Source organism: Anser brachyrhynchus (assembly GCF_964034855.1).
Source record: "Anser brachyrhynchus genome assembly, chromosome: 3".
Classification (NCBI taxonomy): Eukaryota; Metazoa; Chordata; class Aves; order Anseriformes; family Anatidae; genus Anser; species Anser brachyrhynchus.
Window position 1 is genome coordinate 7,495,295 of NC_137696.1, and position 24,838 is coordinate 7,520,132.

The 24,838-nt window shown below is 48.4% G+C and overlaps 1 protein-coding gene across 9 annotated transcripts in view; it reads left to right on the forward strand.

Annotated features, from left to right (window-relative positions):
• The window catches only part of BCL11A (BCL11 transcription factor A), a 141,375-nt gene that overhangs the window by 47,792 nt on the left and 68,745 nt on the right, over positions 1-24,838 (forward strand). For 2 of the 9 annotated variants that reach the window (XR_013949541.1, XM_080587867.1), the window contains exon 1: positions 23,811-24,199. The exons of 4 other annotated variants lie outside the window; for them this stretch is intronic. Coding sequence is in view for 4 of the 5 variants with exons in the window: in XM_080587867.1 (XP_080443993.1) it covers positions 24,145-24,199 (55 nt within the window). In the remaining variant the exon portion in view is untranslated. Of the gene's footprint in view, positions 1-23,804; positions 24,200-24,838 lie in introns of those variants that run through there. 3 more of the 9 variants (XM_080587870.1, XM_080587876.1, XM_080587869.1) reach the window with 3 other exon arrangements.

The window sequence follows — 24,838 nt, forward strand, 5'->3', positions numbered from 1 at the left end:
AGACAAAAAGGTCCCTATATCCTCTGAGAAGAGAAAGGGAAGTGGGCAAGAGAAGGCAGAATGGATGTGCAGGACCATACATCATCATGTTAGCTCTTGCCAGCTCATTTTCAAGCCCTGTTTTCAGAATAGTAGCTGTCATTGTGTGTTATAACACCCGACTCTCGTAGTTCAGCTATAGGCCTCAAAAAACCGGAGGTGGCTCTGCTGACATTCGAAAAAGTAACCAACCATAGGATCCTGCTGTGGCCCAGATGCAGCCCCACAGAGGCAGGTTCTGGCCTCAGACAGCGCTGATCTGTCCAGGGGGAGCAGCAAAGTGCCTGACGTACGGTGTTCTCAAAATCTGGTATCACTAATTTTACCTGGGTTGGGGATGAGAGCTCTAAACGTCAAATCCAAAGACAAAAAGCACTTGTTTCAAGCCCTCACCAAGTTGCTTCACAACCAGTCTCTACCAGAAATGCTGTATATACCAGGGGCTTAGTGTAACCTGACGTTTCTAGGTTAGGGTAAAATACCCATACAAGCAAGACCACGGCAAACCTACCGAGGCCTGGAAATTCAGGTTCTAATGTCTGCTATTCCTTCCTTCCCCCGTTCCTTTGCATCTGGCTATTCTGCAGCAATTTAGGTAATAAGGCTCTTTGAAATGGGAGCGGTCTGACTTATAAATATATGAATATGCAGATCGTACTTGTATTATCAGATGTTCGTATCAGCATAGGTGTGCACGAGGACATGCTGCTTTCTGTGTCGCTTTTCTTCCCACCAAAACTCCATGTGGCTCGTTTGTCTCCTTGGAGCGGGACCTGGGTCTCTCAAGACTCTACCAAAAAAGCATTTTGGTCATTTTTGACAGTGGCATTCCCTTCTCAGAAAGGTACCAACTCCACTTCACCCCCACCACCCAGAAAACATGTTGGCATGGGCTTTATGGAAGGCCTGAAAATCTGTATTGCTTTCTCAGGAAGCTGCCACCACCCCCACCAGCAGCTCTTATGTCACGAACAGCCAGCCTGGGCCTGCTCCGCGTTACTTTCGCATCCTCTCTCTGATATCAGCTGAGAGCCACCAGGAAGAAAGAGATGCGAAATAAAAAGTGGAACAAAGGACCCTTTTCCTGCCCCCACTGAAGGTGATGGCAAGAATCCTGCTGACTTCAGCAGCACTGATGTTGTTAAGAATAGGTCTATGCTAAACTCGCCGTTGTGTCTGCAGCTCGTGTAGACTAATCTTGACTTACGACGTGTGTGCACATGCATGGTGAGGGGAAACATACAGTTTTTGGCGATTGAAAGTTTAATCAAAAGGCCACTTTTCCCATCTGTTATTTTTGGGCCCAGCCTCCTGAGGGTCAGCTTGATGACATTTCATGCTGCTTCTAATCAATTTTGAACCAGGAAGCAGGGTGAGAGCTGCCTAGCAGAGAGCTGGAGTGGCGTGGAGCTCAGCACTGGGAACAGAGCTGGAAAAATATGTTGGGGATTTTGGGGCATAAACAAATGTTTCCTAATCTGGACTGCAACTCTGTCAGGCATGTACTGACAAGTAAATGTCGATTGGAGCTGAAAACCAACAGGTTCAACTACAGTGTAACCTGTAAATCCACATCTTGACAGGCATGTTGTGGTACGCAGAGCTATAGTCTCCGGGAAATAAGGTAACACAGGAATCAGATCATGGAATCAAACAGTGTGATTATCGCTGTATTTTTTGCTTTGTGTAGCCAAAGGAGGTAAGTAGTAGTTTGTACTCATTATTTCCTGTATGACTGTTTAGATCAGACTTGATTTTTTGGAGCTTGTAGCCCTGGAGGATTAAATGATTTTCAAGACACAAACATTTTCTCCCAGCCTGTTTCTCCCCATATCCTTTCCTTCCTTGGACCGTCTCTTCCGTGGCTGGGCAAGCACAGATACGTACGTAGCCACTCCTTGGGGCTCCCTTCCTCGCTCCACACACCTTGCCGAGAACCACATGGGAACCACATGTAAAAGGAAGAGCTAATAGTAGTGGGGTCAGAGCTGGAGCAAGACTTCTCAGCAGGGTTGGCAAGACCAAATTTTGCTGCCTCAGCCGTGAGATCTTGGGACCAGGCTTGGTGACCCTGGAGCTGTCGGGTTGGAAGGCAGAGGAAGATGACTGCTGTCTGAAGGGAGCTGCTTTTCCAACCTGGGCTGCAGCAGCCACCACAAGCACTCACCCTCTGGCAGCAACAGCAGCAGCAGCCTGGGATTTGGGGAACTTGACAGACACTGACTAGTTGCTGTTATAGCCAGCTGCTGGTCTTGTCCCTTGAGATATAGGAATCTCTATTTATTTGAAAGTTCTTTATAATATTGAGAAAAATCTGCAGGAAATACAGTGCACCTTAGCGTTTTCACTCTGCAATGTGCTTTTGGCAATGCAGAACTTCCCTTTAGAGGGATTTCTAGTGCATTTGCAGGCAAAATTGCAAAGAGCACACCTTCATGGATACTTCAAGTACATTATCCCTACTCTGTAGGATATCACATATCTGTTGCATAAGTTATCGCATAAAGTTGTGACTCTTCCTGAGTCCAGAGCTGGTGCTTCTGACCTACAGTTACTACTTTCTGAGGTCAGGTTTCCACAGCACAGGTGAAATTAGCAGGGACACTTACTGGGGTGTCAGCAGCAACTGATCTGTAGGATTTTGAAGGCATGCTTCGATCCCAAAGCTTATTTGGGAAGGGATGAGCCTATTGAGTTCATAGTGGGCAGTTTGGAATGATACGATGCTCAACATACTGCATCTATTTAATTTGGCATGGAAGAGGTAAAATTTTAAGGTGCCTTTTTTTTTTTTAGTTTTTAGTTTAGCATACAAATGTTACTCCTAAGAATAAAATGTGTGAGGATTTTTATTGTCACAGGCCATGCTGGAGAGCAGGACCTAGGTGACGTGAATAGCAGAGTGCTGGTGGATATTTTGCTCCTCTTGCAGAGGAAAGCTGGGAGAAAGCATCGTGTTCCAGCATTTCAGCTGCTTCGGTGCCAAGTATTAGACCAAACTTAACCTCCATCAGCAATTTAATCTAATGGTGTGGTTCTGTAGCTGATCTAAATCAGTACTGCACTGGTTTGCTCTCTTCTCCGCCCTGCAGCTGTGTGCTCTTGTTGCTTGCTGCTTCTGGTGCTCACCTCTCCCTTCAGTTGCTCGATCCAGCTTGTTAAACAGCAAGAAAACCATCTCAGCAAAAGGTAGCAAATATTTTTTTTCAGCTTAGAGAGCCATATGAGGTCAGCGAGGAGGCAGTGCCAAACGTGATATGGAGGCATCTCTTGCGTGGATGGGTGTGATTCCACGAAATGGGCGAGCCACCTAATAGCTCAGGACTGCCAGGAGGAGCGTACCCCTTCTCCACTGTGGGGTCCACCCCTGTGGTGGTGGTCTTGGCTGTCCTGTGGACTCGCAGCTTTCCATATGGGGATTCCCTGAGGATTTGCTGTTGGGGACCTCTGTAACTTGCTCACGATTACAAAGAGAGACAGCAGCAGAGCCCAAATCCCGAACTAATTACAGAGGAGTGAAACTGCCCTTCATTTCTGTAGCTTCAATCAAAGTTTTATTTTGATTAGCAGAAGCAAAACAATAATGACAATAATAATAAAGAAAAAGAAAGTCCAGTGCACCTTAGAATAAAAGTACTTATTAAGTAGCATCCTGGACAAAGTTTTTTGTGAGCACCTCTTGGTCGGGTTAAGGTAAACTACAAAAAGCAGGGGCAGACTTTCAGCCAGTGGGAAGTGCTGCAGTTCCCCTCAACTTCCACTGGGCTCCTCTGCTGCTACAGTCAACGCAAGTGGCACCTAAACGCTTCCAGTCTGAACTGTGCTCGTTTCCAGTTGAAATCCCCGCCTGTAGGTTTGGTATTGTTTCTGTTCAAAAGTCTGCATTACAACAACTGGCGGGTGTCACGTGGCTTACTCTGTTCTCAGCATTATTTTGAATTAAAACATCCTGAAATATTCAAAATTATCTGAGAAGAAAAGGTGTTTCTGAGATACTAGAAACCCTGTTACACATAACTGTTCTGTTTTCTAGGCTGCCCAGATGATAGGTTAGGGATGATATTGAAGCTCAGAATTATACAGACACTATTGTGCTCAGTGCACCCTGGTTGAAGCAGATTTCTTTTCCTATTCACATTTATTTTATGCTGAAGTGAAATAAGACCTTAGTTTTATATATTCTCCATATATAAATATTTCTCTATTTTTTGAAGTGTTCATGAAAAATGTGACAAGATGTCCGCTAAGGTCACAAATGCAAGCATAAAGAGCTGCAATTTAACATTAGTAGTTAGCAAACAAGATACCCTCGAGGTAAGAAGGCTGATAAAAAGAGGGCAGTGATATATTAAAGATGCATTATTTGGGGTCTATGGATATAATTTAGGCTTCACAACAAGGTCAGGCTGATTTAATTCTCTCTACAAAGGTCAGTCTGAGGCCTGGCTGTACTAACCTCTGTGCTCTCCATCTGTTTGCACTCGAAGTCAGACACTTTCAATAGGTGATTGTGTGTTCATGGCTGGATACAAACAAATAGGAATTATCTCCAGGTCTAGGCCTCCTAAAGTGTTTACTTGGAGCCATCGCTGCCCCAGGAGTAGCTCTTACCTGGGCAACTTTACACTTGGCTGCTGCTTTGAAGTGTTGCTAAGACCATTTGACTTTCGTGATTTCCTAATGTTGAAAGTGCTGATGAGTATTCGGCTTCCTAAACAAACCGCTGTAGTGTTCCAAACTCTTGATGCAAGTTTATTCTAAAGCCCTTGAAATATGATTTTTTTTTTCAGTACTGGTAAATGTATAATGAAGTTAAGTAAAGGGAGGGAAAAAAGAACCTTACAGTATTCACTTTCTCCAAAATGAGGAAAAATGAAGAAACTGGTGTTTGTGGACATCTTTATTTAATGGCCCAGGTCTTTTAAAAATCTTTCTCCATAAGCAGGGAATTCTTTAAAAATAATTGACAGGATAAAATAAATATGCAGTGTTCTGGTGTCTGTTAGTCATTTTCTTGCTTCTTTTTTCACTTCACGCTAAACATTTCTGAATTCTGTTTTCATTTTAAGTAGGAAACTGGTTTATTAATCTGAATGCAACCACTAGAGAAAATGAGGCCAGTGAATGCTTTGAGCTTTCAATAAATATTTATCTCACTGATGTGGCCACGTAAAGTAAATAGCACTTGCTTTCTCAAAGAAGACTTGTGAGTTTAATGGAAGATGTACCTAATTTAAAAAAGAGTAAGAGTCCTAATTTTTACCCATGTGACTTGGACAAGAATGAGGTTATGAATTGATAATGCTTTCATTCCAGGTGGAAAGTATTATTATTAATAATAAAATTACATAAAATGCCATGAAATGATTGAATGTACTGTGCTAAAAAACAAACAGAAAAGGCCCCACACAGTGATCTTCCTCTCTGAGGTGCTGTAAGTCTTCCTTAGGTACAATGCTTACACACACCACGTTTCAGTAATTATTTTACATTCACATGATAAACAGACATTTTCAAAAGTAAAAAGGGAGATCTATTTTTCAACCAACAAAATTAAAATCAAGATTTCAGAGTTTAGGATGCACCACAGAAATCTCACCCTGTGTTGTCTCAGGCCTGCCTACTGTCTACCCAGACAGAGAGAACTGAATGGACAGTAGTACAGATTATGAAGTAACTTTAAGTCAGATTTTCAAATTTCTGTGTGTATTCCACAGTTAAAAAACACCCTGGTAAGCAAATTCTGATCTCACACAATCCAGGTTTTTTTTTTTCTAGGTATCTTACGAAATCAGCTATTGCTCTTGTGCGTGATGTGTGCCGATGAATCAGAGATAGCATTAGGCTCTTGAGGCTGTCGCAGTGACCCTGTTTTTTCTTTTTTTTTTTCTTTTTTTAATTAGATGAAGACAGGGAGAGAATCTGTACAGTGATTACAGAAAGATTTAGGAAAGTGGTATGGTGCTGAACCCCATTTTTTAGAATATTTGACACCTGACCCCACACTTCCATGAGCACAAGCATCTGTTTTCTTTCTATGAGACCCCACTGGTGGCCAGCTCACCTTTGTGCTCAGTTCAAGGGTTGCTGGGGCACCTTGTCTTTTGGAAAACCTTGGTGGCATGCTTGGATTAGCGCAGGGGAATCCCTGGGGAGTGACAAAAGAAGTCACCCCGCTGTGAGATGAGCACACTGCCTCTGCGGGGCCCTGGCTCCTGCTGACTGAAGGAGCCGGTATATGAACTTGGGTTCTTTTCACTGAGTGGTTATGTTTAGAGTAATTACCATTTGCGGTATTGTTGTCTAGCTACAGGAGTATTAAGGTATTCATTACACAGGCTGTTTGCTTTAAAATGCTTTGTGGGCGAGCTTTTATTGCTCAGGAATGGCGCCAGATGGACAGTCCTGAGGAACAAAGTCCTTGCACTATCTACAGAACAGCTATGGCACCGGCAGTGGCACATTACCTTTTCCTCCTCTGTCTCCCTCTGCCATGAGCCTGATCTCAGGAGGAGCAAGCTCAGGAGGAAGAGGACACTCCAGAGCCTGTGCATCCTCAAAGAAACCAACACCAGGGCCACCTGTTGAGGTGGTGGGTTTGGAGACATGGTGTTTGGCACACCTCCACAGGCCTTTTCCCAGAGGCCACTTGAGATCAGGCTCTTGGCAACCTCTTAAAGCATCTGCTTTCCTGCAGGTGATGACAATTTTTGGAGCTGTTGCTGTCAATTGCTTGAATATGCACCAAACAGGTGTTATAAATGTTTTGGACTCCAGCACCTGTGGCAATAATATACCTTTCTGAACCAGCTCTATCTATCCCTTCAGTTTGTGTGGGGGGAGATCGAGCATGAGTGAGGAGCTGGTAATATCCGTCCTTATGTCAATACTGTGGCCTTTCACGCAGAACAAAATACCTGTTGTGTGTGGTTCTCTAATGACTGTCCCTGTGCTTTGTTTGCATCTCACTTAGAGTGCCATACCGTGCTTATCAGATATATCTGTACAGTGGACCGCTTTGAAAAATACAGGCACTTCCATACACACTTTCCATCCTAAAGTCAGTCTGGCTTTTCACTTTCCTGAAGAAGTGAGCTCAGGACAGGCTGAAAAAGCCGGTGGTCCCATCAGCAATCAGGAGCTACACTCATCCACCTGGCCATGCACTGTTTCTCAGGAAGCCTCAGCAGGGTCTAGATCTTAACCCCTTCCAGCAGCCAATGCTACCGAAACACTTTCCTGCTACAGCAAGAGAGCCCCTCCAGGCCTCCAGCAAATACCTCGGGGATGCAGGGACCATACATTGAGCACGACACTGCAGGCACTGTGCACCAGCTTTCTGGGAGTTAGGCTGCACCTGGGTTTGATACGTGCTGTCAAACCAAGCTGTCATGTACTTGTGACAAAACCACATGGCTTAAGGAAATCAGTCAGGTATGTAAATTGTGTACTTACAAAATCTCTCAAGTCCCTTTTTTCATGCTGCAGATCCATGACCTGGGAGATTCTGTCATTCCTATGACACAAGAACACCCACACAAGCCTCTAAAACCAATAAAACTCCCTTTGTTCCTACCTTTACCTGGTTAAAAACAAATAAATAACTGGATAGGTGATTTCCCACCTGTAATAGTAAATAAAACTACCTTCCCCACTCTAACTCAGCCTGGAGATGTTTTAATAGCCAAGAATAAGCCTCTTAAGCTGGAGGCTTTAGGATGGAAACACTTGACAAACCCTTAATGAGCCAATATCGGCAACTTCCTCTATGGTGGTGCTCTGCTGTGGCAGCTTCTCTGCTGGGGAAGGACCGCTCAAAATGCAGCACTGCTTTGGCGCTTTGCTTGCTTCTGCACACCGTAAAAGGAGAAAAAAATAAAGAAAGCAAGAAAATCTGGGAGTCTCACAAAGCTGTATGTTTTTTTGAGTGTAGTGGTGAGTCCTGTTGTAGGGTTGGGCATCAAGCTGTGCTCTTAGGGGGCCTAGGAGCTGGTTTAAGGGTTTGGGCTTACCTCTTCCCACAGCGTGCATTTCGCCCTTGAAACAGAAGAATGTTTTGCCACAGAAATGGGGAGCTACTTTTAGATCATGCAGTCATAGCACTTCTTCTTGTGTGCGACATACTCTGTCAAGCCACTGTATTCAAACTTACACTCATGTATTTCATTTTTATTAGTGACAGAGGACAGGTGATTTGAATCTTAATGCTATGGTGCAGTATGTATGTGAGGTGTAGAGCACCTAGGCGTGTGCTGTGATACAGCTCCTGCAATAAGCTCACACGCTTTGCATATAAATCTCGAGGCACTTTGCTGTTCCTGGCCCTAACGGGTGCACTGTTGGAAATTAAAATGTGAGGGGTGCAGGGGTGTGGGCCATTTTTATTCCATTGTGTTTGCCTTTCCTATTGTTAAGTTTTAGATTCCCCTCTTCCCATGTGTTGTATCTACATTCCTGCCAAATTCCAAGGGAGCAGAAAAGCTGCTCCTTGTATTGTTGTTATTTTTAAAAGGTGCTCTAAACAAATCAGCCTTTTGGAGAGTAGAAAGCATCAGGCACTGAGCAGGCAAAGACAATTCATGCACTGCAGAATTGCTGTTTAACACGTGCTCGTCTTGTAAGACGGACCTGGAACAGCTCACAGCTCCTCCCTCCCTCGTGCTCCTGTGAAACTCAGTGCAAGTCACCATCTTCCTATTATGTCCTCCGTGTGCTCAAACCTGGCTACTTGGTTTGAACGACTCCATGCACTCCTGAAAGGCTCTCTCCTCCTATCTGCAGCTGGCAGGAGCAGAGTGTTTGGAGCAAGAAATAGAATAAAGAGGTTAAAAAAGGCAGGGCTCCCAGGTGCATAAAGCTGAAGGGCAGCAAAGAAATAACTCCAGAGAAGTAGGAAGAAAAAAAAATATGTTATTTTGTTCTTTCCGTTGTAGTGTTTGTGTGGTGAGCCCCGTCCCAGGGAGCAGCAGGTGTCGGGAGGGATGGGTTCCCTGTGCGCTTGCAGGGACCCCTGCTCCCAGCAGCCTGGGGCAGGCGCCGCCACTGCTGCCTTTCTCCTGGGACAGGCAAAGGGAGGCCTCTCTGTGCTTTCAGCTGGTTTCAGAGCGTTTCCCCACAGCACTCCCGGGGGTCACGGAGTCGGTTGCACTGGAGGAATGTGCTTTTGGTACTGGCAAAACTCGATACCAGAGGAAGCAGTCCCATTCGGTTCCTCGGTGACCTTGTTTTTTCTCTGCAAAAAAGGGGCAGGGGCAGAGAGAGGGCAAGGAAGATGAATTTCTCTTGCGATGGACAGCAGCGCTGCAAAGCGCTATGTAAAAGCTGGGTAATAGAAACCCTTCCCTCTTCCCCTCCCACGCAGAAGACCAGAACAAGGTCTACATGCCGCTTTTCCCAGATTTTGGTGTCTCGTGGCATGCACAGATCTCAGGGTAGTGCTCTGTCAGGGAGAGATTCCAGAGCATCATGTTGAAAACAGGATCAGACTTTTAATCCCTGAAATTTAAAAGGACACCTTGTTCAACAGGGGAAAAAGTACTGTGGGACTTCTGCAGATAATTAAAAGAAACAGTGTTTAACAAAGTGGACAAAGTCCTGACCTAAGGCATGATGAACTGTACAAATGCTTTTCATGCAGCTAAAAGTTTATAGCATTCTGGAGTGTTGTTTATGTTACTATAAAAAAAAGGTGAGAAAATATATTCAGTTACTTTCTGTTTCCCCCCCATTGAGCAGATGGCAATTCATAGCTCAAATTGTTTTTTAAGCCATTTCACATTTTATTAATAAGTACAATATGCTTTTAAACAGCAAACCACACTCAGGCATTTCTGCAGAGGTTACCCAATTGCTCAAGTAGCTCAGAAAGAAAAGAGCTTATAAATTCTGTTGTGTTACGAGGGTGAATGTTTTTCGGTTACTTCTCACGTGGTAGAAAACACTAGCTAAAAACTCTCCTACTTCTCGTTTCAAATTATTTCTAATTTTGGAGGCCACAAATAATACAGCGCAGTTACTCTAACTGTCTAGTTTTGAGATTGTTTCCACCAGCTCTGTTCCTGGTAGAAGAAAACATGCTTTTTAAAGTGCTGAATATTCTTTATATTTTAAGTGAACAATAATATGTAGATTGCTGTGGGGAAAAGCAAAGAAATATTCAGTGGCTCTATTTTGGGAAGCTTTGATGCTGTAGAATGAAAACTGTTAGTACTGCAGGAATTGGAAAATTCTCACTGTTGCATCAGTGGTTTTATCAAAACCTGTTAAGTTATAAGAGTGCAGAAGTAAGGAAGACAGGTTTTTTTATTATTAATTGACACTCATTTTTTGCTGGCATGTGGTGGCAGGTCCTGCAAACAAACCTTAGACTACACAAGACACAGATTAGAGCTGAAAATTTTGGAAACGTTCTAAATCTTTGTAACGTTGCAGAAAGGAAGTGTAATATTAAACTGACAAATTGAACATACATATTTTTTTCAATGTAATTCACAGTTTCTTTCTATTATTTTTCACTACCCGTGGAGATAAAGCACAACAAATTCCTCAAAGAAAGGGAAATACATTTCCAGATACCTTTTCCGATTAAATAATATATCTCTCTTATACATATGTACTGCCAAATATCTAACCACTCCTTTTCTGCACCACGTCTACAGCCAGGAGTGTTGGCTGTGCGAGTGTTACAGAAGTGACTCTTAACACATGTGGTGCGTGCCTAGCTATATATATGCAGGAAACTATATATAATAATTAGCGTGTGCATATATTATATTGTCATTATAATTTTACATAATCTGTTATATAATCTCGAGGCTGGTACGAGATGAGCAAGCGTGGCAATGTTAGGAATTCTTGGGAAAATGACTCAAATCACTGCTTGTAAATCCTGCGACCAGCCCGGCACTTAGGGGAGCCACCAGATGAGAGCAGGGACGTGCCGGCCACCTGCCTGTTGTCACGCACCCGTGGGAGCACACCGAAGCACCATGTCACTGCGGGGGCACCGGCAGCCCACAGCAGGGCCCAGAGAGGTCAGCCCTGCAGTGCGGAGGGGCACAGAGGGGTGCACAGAACAGCATCCCGCAAGCAGGACAGGCAAGGAGCTGAGCGCTGCAGGACCAGGCCTGTGCCCCGCGGGGGTGTGGGGGCACGGAGCGTTTCCACTCGGGGTGCGGTGGGGTGGTGGAGACGGGGAGCGGCAGCCGAGCGCCGGGAAGGGAGGAAGAAAACGAAGCAGAACTAGGGAAGTGGCGAAGTGGCGAGCGCTGATTTATCGCAGGAGCCTCTGCTCGTTTCCGGAGATCGAAAGGCGCCCCAGCGACCCGGCACTCGGTGCCCGGTATGGAGCGGGGCTCGGGGGTGCAGCGAGCCGCCCAGCCCACCCTGTGCCTGCCCGCGGCGGCACCAAAACACCCCCACCACCCGAACGGGGGAAACGGCAGAAAGAAAGGGGGGGCACGCGTAACCCAAGGACGCGGGAAAACAACGGAACGAGTTGCAAGCAGATAAATGAAACGCCAAGTAAATCAGATCAAATCGCCAGGCATTCATTCCCAATAAACAGCCAGCTTTATAATTTCCAGGTGTTGGGGAAAGCCGCTGTCTTATCGTTTATAAATCCCTGCTGGGGGGAGGGAGGGGGAGAATCTGTGGAGGTGGATGAAATATCAAATCACCAGCCTCTGTGTAGATTTATGATTGCATAAGAGGCTTGATCATTTCCATATATTGAAATGTGCTGTCCTTCCCGCGACTGCCCAGCCCTTGGAGGGAGAGAGACGCTCGATTCCGCCTTGATCAATGCTGACTGTGAAGCAAGGAGGAGGAGAAGGGGGGGACCAGCCTGGCACCAGATGGAGCAGGGTCTAGGGAAAGGTCAAGGTTAGCTCAGGCTGCTATTGAATCGGTTGCAGCCTCACAGATAGATCTCTGCCTCGGAGGCACCCACTGGGGCTTCTCAGAATCAAATCTAATAGAAAAGGCAGTCACAGAATGAAATCGCTTCATCTGAATGCTAAAATTGTTATTAGGCTACATTAGAGAGATACCAGGCACGTGATTACCAAAAAAGGAAGCATGCCTAGCAGTTTGTGACTGAAATAAAAGCTGTGAATATGTTGATACCATCGGCAACGTGCAAGTAGAATAGATAACAGGGAAGAGAGGCAGGGAGGGCTGGGTGTGTATAACGAACAGATTAACATATTTATCTGCATGTATATATCTATATAAAATTACTTGTGTGTGTATCTGTGTCTGGGAGGGGGTACATTTGTATGCAGGCGGATAGCAGCACTCGACTTGTTGCGAGTCCTGCGGTGGTCGTAGCCCACAGCGCTCTGTGGATGCGTGGCAGTTGGTTTGGAGGGCAGGTACGGACCGAGACCGGGAGCAGACTCGGAGGAGAGGTTTGCTCTTCGCTCACGGCCAGACCCTGCCTGCAGTCTCCCAGCCTGCGCTGTGGTGCTGCGCTGTGGTGCTGCGCTGTGACGTAGATTTTCGATTTGAAGTCTTCGTGGTGGTGTGGGGCTAAGGCATTGTTCGAGGTCTCTCTTCTTTCTTGGCTCAGGCAAAACTCTTTCTGCGAGGAAATGTGGTCAGGCGTGTACACATGTACACACCCCGCATGCCGGACATGCGAGCGTGACGCAAGCACACACACATATGTGTTTGGAGCAGCGATGCTGTCAGCTGGCTTCCAAAGATCAAAGTGAGCTCTTCCCAATTACCATCTCCTACACATTAATGATTCTTTAACCTACTGCACAGCCATATCTTAAAGAAGGATTTAGTCTTGTAAAATAAATGCTGGCTACACTAGATTAAACACGATGACTGCACTCCAAGGGTTAATAAATTTAGAATTAACAGATCATCCCAGCTTGATACAGCTACTATAGATGATTTAATATGCAGCCTAAGCAGGTTGATAGTCAGCTCACAGATGCAGATAAGATCAAACAGTCTCTTGATTCAATAGATTGAATGGTTGTACTGAGTGTCTGGAAGGTGAGTGACAGTACGTATGTGGCAGGGGTTCTGGTAAAGAAGGGCTTCGATTCCCAACTGCTGTGCGGTGCACTGGTTTTCCTTTTCTAGCAGTCAACCTTTTCCAGCAATCAAACCTGGAGTTAACATGAAAAAAAATGGCTCAAATGTAGTTCAGGAGAGTTATTTGAAGTTTTCAGTAATGAAAAGCTCTGAGCTTTAATAGTAATCACCATTGCTGTTACTAGTCTGCAGTTCAGATTCCTTCTCTGTGCACAAGGCCATTGCCACCCACTCCGTCCCACGTGGAGGTGGATCTGTCTGCAGCCTGTGCCCATCCATCCACACTAAGTCTCCTTCCCTGTGAGACCTAAAGGTACAGAAAAATGGGACCTCAGAGACGGAGTGGCAACACCTTGCCCAAGTCATCCTCTGGTGTGTGGCAAGCCCAACATTGTCCTGATGCGATCTGCCATCCAGAGGCTTCAGCTGTAGGAAACCGAGACGGGTGCGGAGTGATGGAGCCAATTCCCCCGCTCGCTCTTTCAGCTGTCTTGCTTTCCTGGCTTAAAAGTTAATATCTGTAGTAACTCTTCTGTGGTTTATGTTTTCCTTCTCACTCTCCTGTTTAAATAGGAACGTAAAACAGTTTTTGTGGAGGCTGGTGAGCAATGAGATGACAGAGTGATCTCTAACAATTTTTATTATTTGATCAAGAATAAAAGCTCCGCCTGAACCATTAGATTTTGCCATATGAATACATTTCCAGGCAATTTTAAAAATGCATATTACGTATTCAATAGACCATCACAGGTGTGAATTGTGGCTTATTCTGTTATATGGGGCTAACACCATACTGTTAGGAATATCTGTGTTAAATTTGCTGTGCATGTGAACGCATATGAATTCTATCGCTTACCTGGGTGTTTGCACAAATACCCGATGCCCAGTCCATGGTCTTGACGAATGCCCTGCAAAACGTTAGCGCAGTGAGCAGCACTGTTTTAAATTTAAGAACAGAGCAAACTCCAAATCCAAAAAAGATCGTGTTTTCTCTCTGTGATTTTTAAAACGGCCTCATGTACTTTTGCAAGCATTTAACCATGAATTAAACTTTCATTTTAACGTGTTTTTAATTTGGAAACCAGTGGTTGCTTTTAATCCCTCAAATGCTGAGTTAGGAAGGATGGGGCCTGAGCACGTGTTTCAGGCCACAGATCCACGCCCAAGTACTGCTAGGTTTTGCCCAGTGCCACCCAGCAGGGACGACATGTTCCTGCCAGCCTGCGTCTCGGCGAGCGATGGCTCCAGCTGCCCTTGGAGGAAAGTGACATTGCGCTTCCAGGGGCGTGCTGGGGGTGCGTGAAGAGGACTCTACCCCCCTTGGAGTAGAAGTGCGAAGTATGAAAGACATGCACGCAGAAAGGCCGCGTGTGAGTGTGAGCCACGGGCTGGTGCAGCAGTGGGACGGAAGGAGCAGTCTCCACACCGTGGGCAACCGAGCACCTCCACGGCTGCTGCCAGTGGGGAGGGCAACGCAGTGGGCCTGGGGGGCGCAGGGGGCAGCCGGCCCCTGGGACCCCCCCTACGGCGCTGCCGCTTCCCAAGGCGGAACCAGCGAAACCAGTTATCTGGCAGCAATTTGCATATTTATGGTGCCTCCTGCCGTTCTCCCTGATTGCTTCACGGGCAGGAAAGGTAACAGAAAAATATATAACCCCCTCGAAAAAATGGAGAAAAAGGATCAGACGTGCATGGTGGCTCTGATACAAGAGCGATCCTTGTAAAGCCTGGGGCAGGAAATTTTTTTACCAAACAGTTTTTTGTCTTAGGATCGGAACGCAGGGTTGGTTTTATTTTAAGTTCCAAGGCCGAAGATGCGAGGTCCATGATTTGGTGTAAACTGCCAGAGAAATGCAGCGATCGTTTCAGGGAAAAATAATTAGCCTCGTCATATTCACTGAATGTATACATCCAAGGAGGAGGCAATCCTTGGAGAATGGGAAAAGCATTCAACAGACTCTTTAAAAGTATAGTGTCATGGTACATATATTTTTTAGTCTCACTCATAAGCAATGTACAAATGTGCAGTACAGCTTTGAATATAAAAGCTAATTAGGTCTCAATTGAGAATAGTTTCATTTTTATTGGCTCCGAGTACAATGGCTCTCTGAGATACACCTCGGCTCCCGGGCACTTTTGGCCTTCCTTGCAGGAACGGTTGTGGCTGCATCCCCATCGATCCCCACGCGTTGGATACCTTCAGCTGCTTCAGGTGCTGTGGAGCTGCTCAGAAGCGCATGGGGTGTCCAGGAGCAGGGGGTTGCAGTGGGTCATGCCACTGGGGTGTCGGGGAGTGCATGATGGCGATGGACCACACTGCTGCGGCCACCTTCAGACCAAACTTCTTACTGACACCAGTGGGAAGCAGCATCTGAAGACTGGTGCCATGAAACTGCCAGCATTTACCGTTAGTCTGTGGATCTCTCTCTGTGTTTACCTCTGCTTCTCTCTCTCTGGGCACACAGATGCTGTGAGACGTAATGCGGTAGGGCACAGCAAAGTTTCAGCGGTGAATACATTAATTTCAGTAAGGTGATATCAAACATTGTACATATTTCTGATTTCTGAATTTAATTTCCTTCGCTTTTTTTTTTTTAATCTGCCGGGGAATAGTTGCTCACCGAACAATAGCATTAGTACAATAACCCCCCCCCCAGCCCCAGCATTCATACTTAATGCATATCAGCTTTCTATGTAATGCTGTATGATACACTTGCATGTTATTCTAATTGAGTGAAATCTTATTCATACTGGCGGTAGAAGGCATTTTTTTCACTGCAGTCAGAATTCATACCGTACTGTAAAAATTATATGTGCTGACAATAACAAATGGTGGCAAAACTATCCAAACTGCTCAAAGAAACGCGCTCTTATCATATGTTATTCACCACCACTCCTGTTGCGCCTCAGCACTGCATCTTTCCGTGCAGCTCTGAGCTATGTAATAATATATTAGTCTGACTACAGAGTTGCATTAAAATATTATTGTAAGCATTCTAACAATTAAGCTGAAATCTTGCACATAAAGAGTTGCATGGGTTAAATATGGCAAAGAAAAAACTCCCCACAGTATGGCTGTTTTTATTTTTATTTTGAATGCAGAAGATCTCTGCTATCTCAACAATTAATTCTTTCTTTTCATCTAGATCCTCACACAAACCATACCATGTTCTGCAAAGCTTGTGCATGTCTTCTTTGCTGAAACTAAAAGCTAAAACTAAATGTCATCTGAAACAGTAGTACAAAATTAATACAGAGAATGATGAATCTATATGTTAAATTTCAGTTAAACGCATTCTTAGTGACTAAAAGTTGAAGCTCTAAAAATCAACGTAATAAAAGTCATTTCCAAAAGATGGTAAGGCGCCAGGCTAACAAAATACTTGACCACATGCTTACTTTAGGCATGGAAGTACAGCTGATGTGCCCAAAGATAAATATATGCTTAAGAATTTTGCAGTACCCAAGGCCAAGCAGATTCCTCTGGCAGGGGGATATATCGAGCAGGATTAGAGGAGGGAAATCATTCTCTATTGCACTACCCTTCCCTGTTGTCACTCAAGCCAAGTGTGCTGGGAAGTCAAAGGGACTAAATCTTTCCTCATCCTGTGTGGCAAAACTAATTTCTCAATGGAAATGACTTTTTTTGATTGCTGATGCTTGTATTGTGTGCCTCAGCTTAATGAATTATTTTTATTATTCTACAATTCTTATTTGATTCAATTGAGGTATAGTTGGATTTATTTTTCAAGACAAACTGTTTGCAATTCCACTTCTTCCTGCCTGCCACATCCAGAGTAGAGCTTTCCAGATTTTCTCATAGGGATGATGAGAGCTTGAGCCCCTCGGGTCTGATCTTTCACAGAAGCATGAAAAGCTTCTCCAAATGATCCTGAGAAAATCTTGTTCATAAGCAATGGCTATGTAAAAAGATCAGATGCCCCACATAATTCATTTGGTCAGGCTCAGACCAGCTCTGCCCAGCTCCCCGTGCCTTCTCTGATTAACAGACATTTGGCAATGAGGCACGACTGTGCCATTGTTGAACATACTGCTCTTTTAAACAGTCCTGATAACTTGCGGGAGCAATGTTTAGGTACATACATACATACATATAGCACGGTGGTGCCCACAGACAGTGCCCATCATGCACCAGGTTCACAGTGAACTGGAACCAGGAGACAAGCTTCTTTCTGGCATGCCTCAACGCCAGGCACCGTTACTCCTGTCCATTCGGAAAGCTGCAAGAAGTCAGGACCCAGGGCAGAGCCAGACTCGCCACTTCTTCCTGCTGTGAGCCTCACCAGCAGTTTGCTGGGAGCCTTCCACATCCATGCCGGGTGCTCTGTGCCGGTGGCCCGAATTGGCCATAATTCTTTACCTCGGACTAGCTAGGGATCTCCCCAAACCTAGCAGCTATAGTCAGAAAGAAAATGAATCCAAAAGACACTTGTGTCAATGACGTGTTCTCCTTACGGCTCATAAGTTTGAGGACAGCAACCTGCTTAAGTAAGTGGATGACTTGGGATCTCAGAAATGACTACGAGGACCGTGTCCCTGCTCTATAACCATTCAGCAAGGTGGGCATGGACTTTGTGGGGTCTGGCTCCATTAGACCAATCTGTTCAAGGTCTGTGGCTCATCTTTCTAGCTCTGGGCTTTCCATCTTTTTCTGCTAGGGTTAAGGAAAATTCCAAGTCCACAGCCTCACCAGCTGAGTGTGATTTGAAGTGATAACCTTCTCTAAGCAACAGAAGTTTAAAACTAGTGAGAAGCATTATGGAGAGCAATTCTCAGTAAAATTCTTTGTAACACAAAGCCATACTTAAGCTCAGTGTTCAAAGTGAAACGGCTCATCCCTTTCAAAGTGCAATCATGACGACTGTTCTGATGCCAAGGCACATGTGGGACTCACTTCCACATGCTTTGGGGGAAGAAAAAGCCCCCAAAGATGAAAGATTCTAAGAAACTGTTAACAAAGATAACAAAGCAACCTGTCCCCAGCTATCCCCACTGCATCTGGAGATAACCGAGGTGGCCCGCTCCCTGTGCAGGAACGCACTAGGACTGCATTTCATATTGCTGGTTCAGTGATACCATGCTGGTGTAAATCCGCCTGACTGCCGCTACGCTAGCGGCGGATCACAACGGGACCGAGGAACGCTTCTCAGGAGCTTTAGTTCCCTTCTGTTGGAGGCAGTTCTGTTCTCTTTATCTTACACGTTTAGGACTCTCTTCTGACATAGATTAAGTGGCACTTCTCTCACACTGTGCCTTCATCTGTATATGTGTACACATAGATGTGGAAGTGTGGCATGCATGCCCCGCGTGTTGCTGCAGAGCTTTAATGTATGTACCTATACATATGCTGCTCAATATGGAGCTTCAAAAGAGCTAGAAGTACCAAATTCATACCCTAGATGTCAGTAAAAGAAAAAAACATTAAAACCCATTAAAAATCATTTTATAAAGGTCTGTGAATCAAGCAATGGGTTAGCCAATTATTCATAAGATAATTCCCTATATGGACTGACAGTCTGAGTCCCAAGTTTCAGCTCAATCAAATTTACACAGCCCGAGTTATAACCTCTTCAAGATGGGGATTGTAACGGGAACACTGACAGACCTTAACTACTGTGCCTCTTTAGTAACGAAAGCTCGACTATTTCACTTGCACAGTGGCTGCTGGTGCTGCTATAATTAAGACTGTATGGATTTGCATTATAGGTCAAGTTCGAAATGCACAAAGTTTAAATTATGTTGGCTTGAAACGTAGGATACAAGCTGTCAGGGGCATGTTACACACTTATAGAAAGATACACAAATATTAATAAGATACAAAATGAAAAGCTAGCTATAACTTCTGGAGCAGTAAGAACTAACACTGGGGTTTGGCTGAAATTAAACATTCGATTAAAAGTGAGATTTTACTGGCATTGTTTATAGCATAGCTAGTGCCTCCCCTGCCTGCCCATGCACAAGCAGAACTGTAGACTTCAAAGGAGGGGTTTGGTATCTGAAAGTCTGCCTCCTGAGTGCTTTGTGTGGTCATTTTATTGTCATCCCCCAAAAGTCCAGTCAAGGTTCAGGGCTCTGTCGTGCTCAGTGCTGTGCAAGCAGGGGCAGGCTGAGGTCCCAGACCTTGCTGTAACCGCTGGAAAAACTCTCCTCAAGTTCAGCATTTTATTCTGGGTCCTGCCTGGAGCAGCCTATAACGAAATCTTTCAGTCACCTGGCGCTCATATGTTTGTGATCCTGCATGGACTCGCCGCTGTGTGTGCTGCGCTTGCTGGGTTGGAGTTTATTTTGAGCTTTTATTAAAAGAGAAAAAAAAAAAAAAAAAGAGAAGAGGGAAAGCAGCGTGCCCAAGTTCCTCATCGTGCAATACTAATGCACATGCTATTTCTAGAACGCGCAAGTCCTCTGCTCATTCATGGGGAGTCAGCCTGGTGCGATAAGAGTTCCACCCACAGTGCCTCTGCCTGATTGAGACTATCAACGCGGCGGAGGAGAGCGCCCCGTGCTATTGGCCGTTATGTAACGCGGCACAGCTCGGGAGAACTGGCATAATTTTAGAATTTGTATTTGGTCCTAATGTTCTGTACTGAGTTGGCAAGTGAGATTCCTGCCATGAATGAATGACAGTTGGAGCTTAAAAGCAGGAACATTTGCCCACTAAAGTTGCTGAACTCACCCACTGCCAAGTCTGTCGCTAAATTAGCAGAGAGGCAGGGACAGCAGCGTGCAGCACGCGCTGCATCGCACTCCTCTGCGCCTTCGGGTCCCAGTCCTGCGCGGGAAGACCGTGTGCCTGTCTGTGAGAAGGAGGAAGGCCACGCTTCCCAATTTTAGGCAGTTTTGTGTCCCTTTAGGCAGCAGCCTCCAAGTATCTCACAGGCTTGAATGGAGAAAGGACCACACTGTTTCTCAGAGAGAACTGAAGCATCAGGAGAAGGAGATGTAAATTTTGGCAGATGTCTCAGGGCTCTGGTCTGCGTGGGACAGATTGACGTGGGCCAGCTGCAGGGGCTACAGCCCAGGGGCAGCCCCTCAGCTAGCGAGCCAGACCCTTGCACGGCAGCCCAACCACCAGCCTGGACCAGCACCTACCTCTGAGCTGCCCACACGTGGCCGAGCACCTTGGCCGTGTTTTCCCATCTTTGCTCTGGGGCTGGGAGCGTGTAGCACAGGGGTGGGCAAGATGGCTGGGGGTGAGAGCAGCTGAGGCCACTACAGCAGGATGGGGGGGCATCCTCTGCAGCCAGGGCAAGGAAAGGTCGTGGTGAGAAGCAGGAGGTGACACACAAGTCTGCACGAGTCTGCAGAGCCCCATGGCTGCGCCGTCTTCGGTGCTTGCCCGGGTTTGTTTTCACTTGCCCTTCTCACCCACCAGCACTTCGAGGCGTTAGCACTATTTGAATATTTGTACCTGTTTTTAACTGCCACGTTCGGTAGCGTAACTCCGAGCAGAGTACCCTCACTTTGTGACAGGCACGGAGAAGCCTGAAAACGCTCCATGCGTCCGAGCGGGGACGGTGCACGGGCAGCACCGCGTACAGGGGACGGGGTTCGGCAGGGGCATCGCCCCTGCTCCCGCGGCCCCCCCGGGCTGCTCCTCGGGGCCCAGCCTCACCGCTGCTCGCCCCTCGGGCATCGCCGGGGACCCCGATTCCCCGTTCCCCCGGGGCGAGGGAAGCCCAGCGGGGCTCCTCTGCCCGACCCGCCGGGGGCAGCGGAGCCGGGGGTGGGCGCGGAGCCCCCCGGCACGGACCCCCCCGATGTGGAGCGGACAGGTCCCGGGGGCCACCGCGGCCCTGGGCGTCCGAGCCGCGGCGGTGCTGGCTTTGGAGGCAGGAGCGGGCTGCCGGGGGGGGGGGGGGTGGGAAGGGGGTGCGGGGGGGGGACAGCCCCGTCCTGGGGCCGGAGGTGGCCCCAAAACCCGGCCGGCAGACAGGCAGCGCCGCAGCGCTGGGGCTGAGGCTGTAGCAAAGTCCCTTGCAAGAGCTGTTTGTTGACCACATTCACGTTCAGAGCCCTGAAGCTAAAAGCACTTTACACCATAAAATAAAAGCACTGTCTTTTTTTCTAAAAGGTTACGTCTGGAGGCCACGCTGCTCATACTTCATACAGAAAACTACTGAAAGGGCTATGAAATCCTCTATGATTTACACTCCCTCTCAGTGCATTAGGATATAGATCTACTCGACTCTAAAAATACTGTGGAGTTTCTAACCGACGTGAATATATGTGCATTATTTCAGAAAGTCTGTTAGAAAACTTGTCAACACATTATAAAGCATAAACCAGGACTTGGCCATTAAATACAGAGATCAGAGACAGAATATATACTGCAGGAAGTACTGAGAAAAGTCCCTCCATTCAAAAAAGGTCTATTAGCTAAAAGTTTACACACAATATACACCAAAAGGTTTAGAGAGAGCCCATGGACCGTAATTACAAGGCATAAATGGAATCAGTAAGGGCTTTACAGTCCTGAGCGCAGTTAACTGGGCTGCCAGAAAATAATTTTAATATTGTCATAATTTATTACCCAGCAAAAGCCACATCAAGGATTGTAAATATAGTTACTTTGTGTCCACAACTGCTCATTAAACAGCCTCGTTCCCTTCCCCTAAAAATACAATAAAATAAAAACCCACCTGCATTATTAATCTGTGGTTATGCCACGTTAAAAATGTCTTCTGACTCCTTTTCTTTCTTGAGGTTTGTTATCGCCCTCCAATCACATGACAATGCAAAGTGTCGGGGGGGCGGCGGGGGAGCGCAGCACTATTGTGATCAAACGCCAATATTAATAATTATCCAGCCCGGATGAAATACTGTTTTAAGGCAGCGAGTTCCCATTTAATTCGAGGCATTTTACGATGCGGGAATTAAGGGCACGCTAATGGTAGGAACATCCTCGCTGCCATTCATGAAAGCATCTGTAAAATTAGCTTTTGAATGTATGTTTGAAGACGTGCCGGAGGAAGTCACCTCTGGAATCTCACACGCAGTACAATAATAAAGCAGATTTAGTTGTAACTAAGTGCTTAATTTGCTACGATTTTTTAAAGAAAATCAATGAAACGTCGCCTGTTATTTATTGGAAATAACCACAGATAGGTATTCTGATCTATGTTGGCTTTAGAGAGCGCGCAACTGTGTAATGAATTGTAATTCAGAGGACTGTTAAATGTGAACCGCAGAACCTTTCAGAGGTAATAAAGTCATTACTTTTTACATTGCAGCCACCTTGAAAAGCTTTATACGTGCTATTACAGATAAATCAAATCGCACGGATCTCTCCACAGTCCCGCACGCCTGTTTACACACGTTTCGCGCACAGCACACGTCCGCGTAGCTCCGACAGCCGAGCCCCACGACAGCGCGTGGAGCCTCGGAGCCCGGAGCGCTCGCCCGCTGCCACCTGGAGCCGCTTCCCCCCGAAACGCGGCGCCCGGCAGGCGCTGCCCGGCCGCCCCCGGCCCCGCGGTGCCCGGCCGGGGCTGCGGGCTGAGCGCGGCTCCCGGCCCCGCACCGGCCTCGGGGCAGCCGGGGGGCGGCGGCGCCGCGGGAGGACGGTCCCGGCGTGGAGCGGGGCCCCCCCGGCCCGGCTCCAACAGGTCCCGGCGCGCCCCTGCCGCCGGCCCCCGGCCCCTCCTCGCCGCCCCGCGCCCACCTCGCTCCTGCGGGCGGCCGGCCCCGGGCCTCGAGCGCGGGCACGGCTGGCTCCGGAGCGGCTCCTGCTGCGGGCCCGGCCCCGGGCGGTGCGGGCGCGCTTTGGGCGAAGTTGCGGCCGCCGCATCCTCCCGACTCCGGCCGCTCCTCGCCGCCTCCGGCTGTGCCCCGCCGCGCCTTTCGCTTTCGCTCGCCGCTCTGCCGGCGGGCAGGGTACGGGGCGCCGCCGGGGGGCTCCGGGGGGTCCCGGCCCCTGCCGCCCCCTGCCCCGCTCCCGCCGCTCCTCCGCCCGCTCTTCCTCGCTCCCAAAGTCCTCCCGGCTTCCCGGCCCGCCGCTCCCCGCCGAAGTTTGCCGCCGTCCCCAGCCCCCGGCGCCCCCCGGCTCCTCGCCGCCGCCGTCCCTCGGGGCCGGGCCCCGGCTCCTGGGAGGAGGGGACTCGGCGGCTCGGGGGGGTGGGGGGGGGGCGAACGGGGAAGCCGGGAGCCGGCTGGGCCCCCCCTTCCTTTTTGGGTGGTCTCCGCTCCTACCTGCCTTCCCACCTCCTCGGCGCATCCCGAGGCTAGCCTGCCCCGCCGCCCTCCCCGTGTGCCTTCCCTGATGTGTTTGCTTTTCCAGCGGGGGTGGGAGCGTGTGCGCTGCCGCTGCCTCGGCTCGCTCGCTTTTTCTTTCCCCTCTTGCTCCCTTTCCTGCCTCCTCTTTCCCCGCGCGCCCGCTCCGGCCCCTCGCCGCCCCTCTCCCCCTTCCCCTCCCGCAGCCGCCCCGCGGCCCCGGCCGCCCCCCGGCCCCGGCCCCCGGCGCCCCCCGGCTCCCCCCGGCTCCCGCCGGCAGCGTGCGCCCGGCGCCCGGCGCACCCCCTCCCGCCGCGCCCCCTCCCCTCTCCCCCCTGCGATCACTGTCCATTGGCTTGTCCTGGTCTCTTTTTCATGTCCAGCCCCTGATGAGTGTCCATTGGTGTTGCCTTCGCCTTCCCTCCTCCCCTCTCCCCGGCTTGCCCTGCCCATGTTTTGTATGTCTCTGTCCATCCAGGCTCCTGACGTTCAAGTTCGCAGGGACGTCACGTCCGCACTTGAACTTGCAGCTCAGGGGGGCTTTTGCCATTTTTTTCATCTCTCTCTCTCTCTCCTTCCCTCTCTCCCTCTCTCTCCCTCTCTCTCTCCCTCTCTTTTTTTTTCCTTGCACAAAAAAAAAAAAAGCCATGACTGCTATCCCACAATTCATCTTCCCTGCGCCATCTTTGTATTATTTCTAATTTATTTTGGATGTCAAAAGACATTGATGAAGATATTTTCTCTGGAGTCTCCTTCCTCTCTAACCCGTCTCTCCCGATGTGAACCGAGCGACTCACAAGCCACCGAAGCCACCAACCCACCATGTCGCGCCGCAAGCAAGGCAAACCCCAGCACTTAAGCAAACGGGAATTTTCACGTAAGTAAGCCGGAGAGCAATTTATTTCATTTCCCCTTCACGGATTTAATTTTTAATTTGAGCGAGAGCAGAAAGAAAAAAAGAAAAAAAAGTGAGAGCGAGCGAGGAGCGAGCGAGGAGGGGAAATGAACTCGGCGCCGGCTCGGAATTACTGGCATTCCGGTGATTTTCGCCCTCGGTCGATCACCTTGAGCACTTTTCTCCTCTTTCTGCCCCGGCCCCCCCGGCCCCCGCCGCGCTGCCCCCCGCGCCCTCGCCCCGCAGCCGCCGCGGAGCCGCCCCGCGCGGGCCAGGTGCGGGCTGGCGGCGGGGTCAGAGCCGGGGAAAGTGCAGAGGAACCGCGGACGGGGCTGCGGGGCGGGAGAAAGTCCGGCGAGCGGAGCCGAGCCCCGCCGCCGCTGCTCGCCGCCGCTCGCCCCTTCGCCCCGCGGCACCCTCGGCGGGGCCGGGGGCGAGGGCGGGAGCCGAGCGGGGCCGGCCGCCTTTTGTCTCCGCCGCGGGGTGCGGGACGGCCGCCCCGCTCCCTGCTGCCCGCTGCCCGCCGCCCCGGGGCTCCGCCGCCCCGACCTCGCCCCGCGCCCCGCCGCGGCTCGGGCTCGGGCTCGGGCTGGGGCGGGGGGCGGCCCCGGGCGGGCAGGC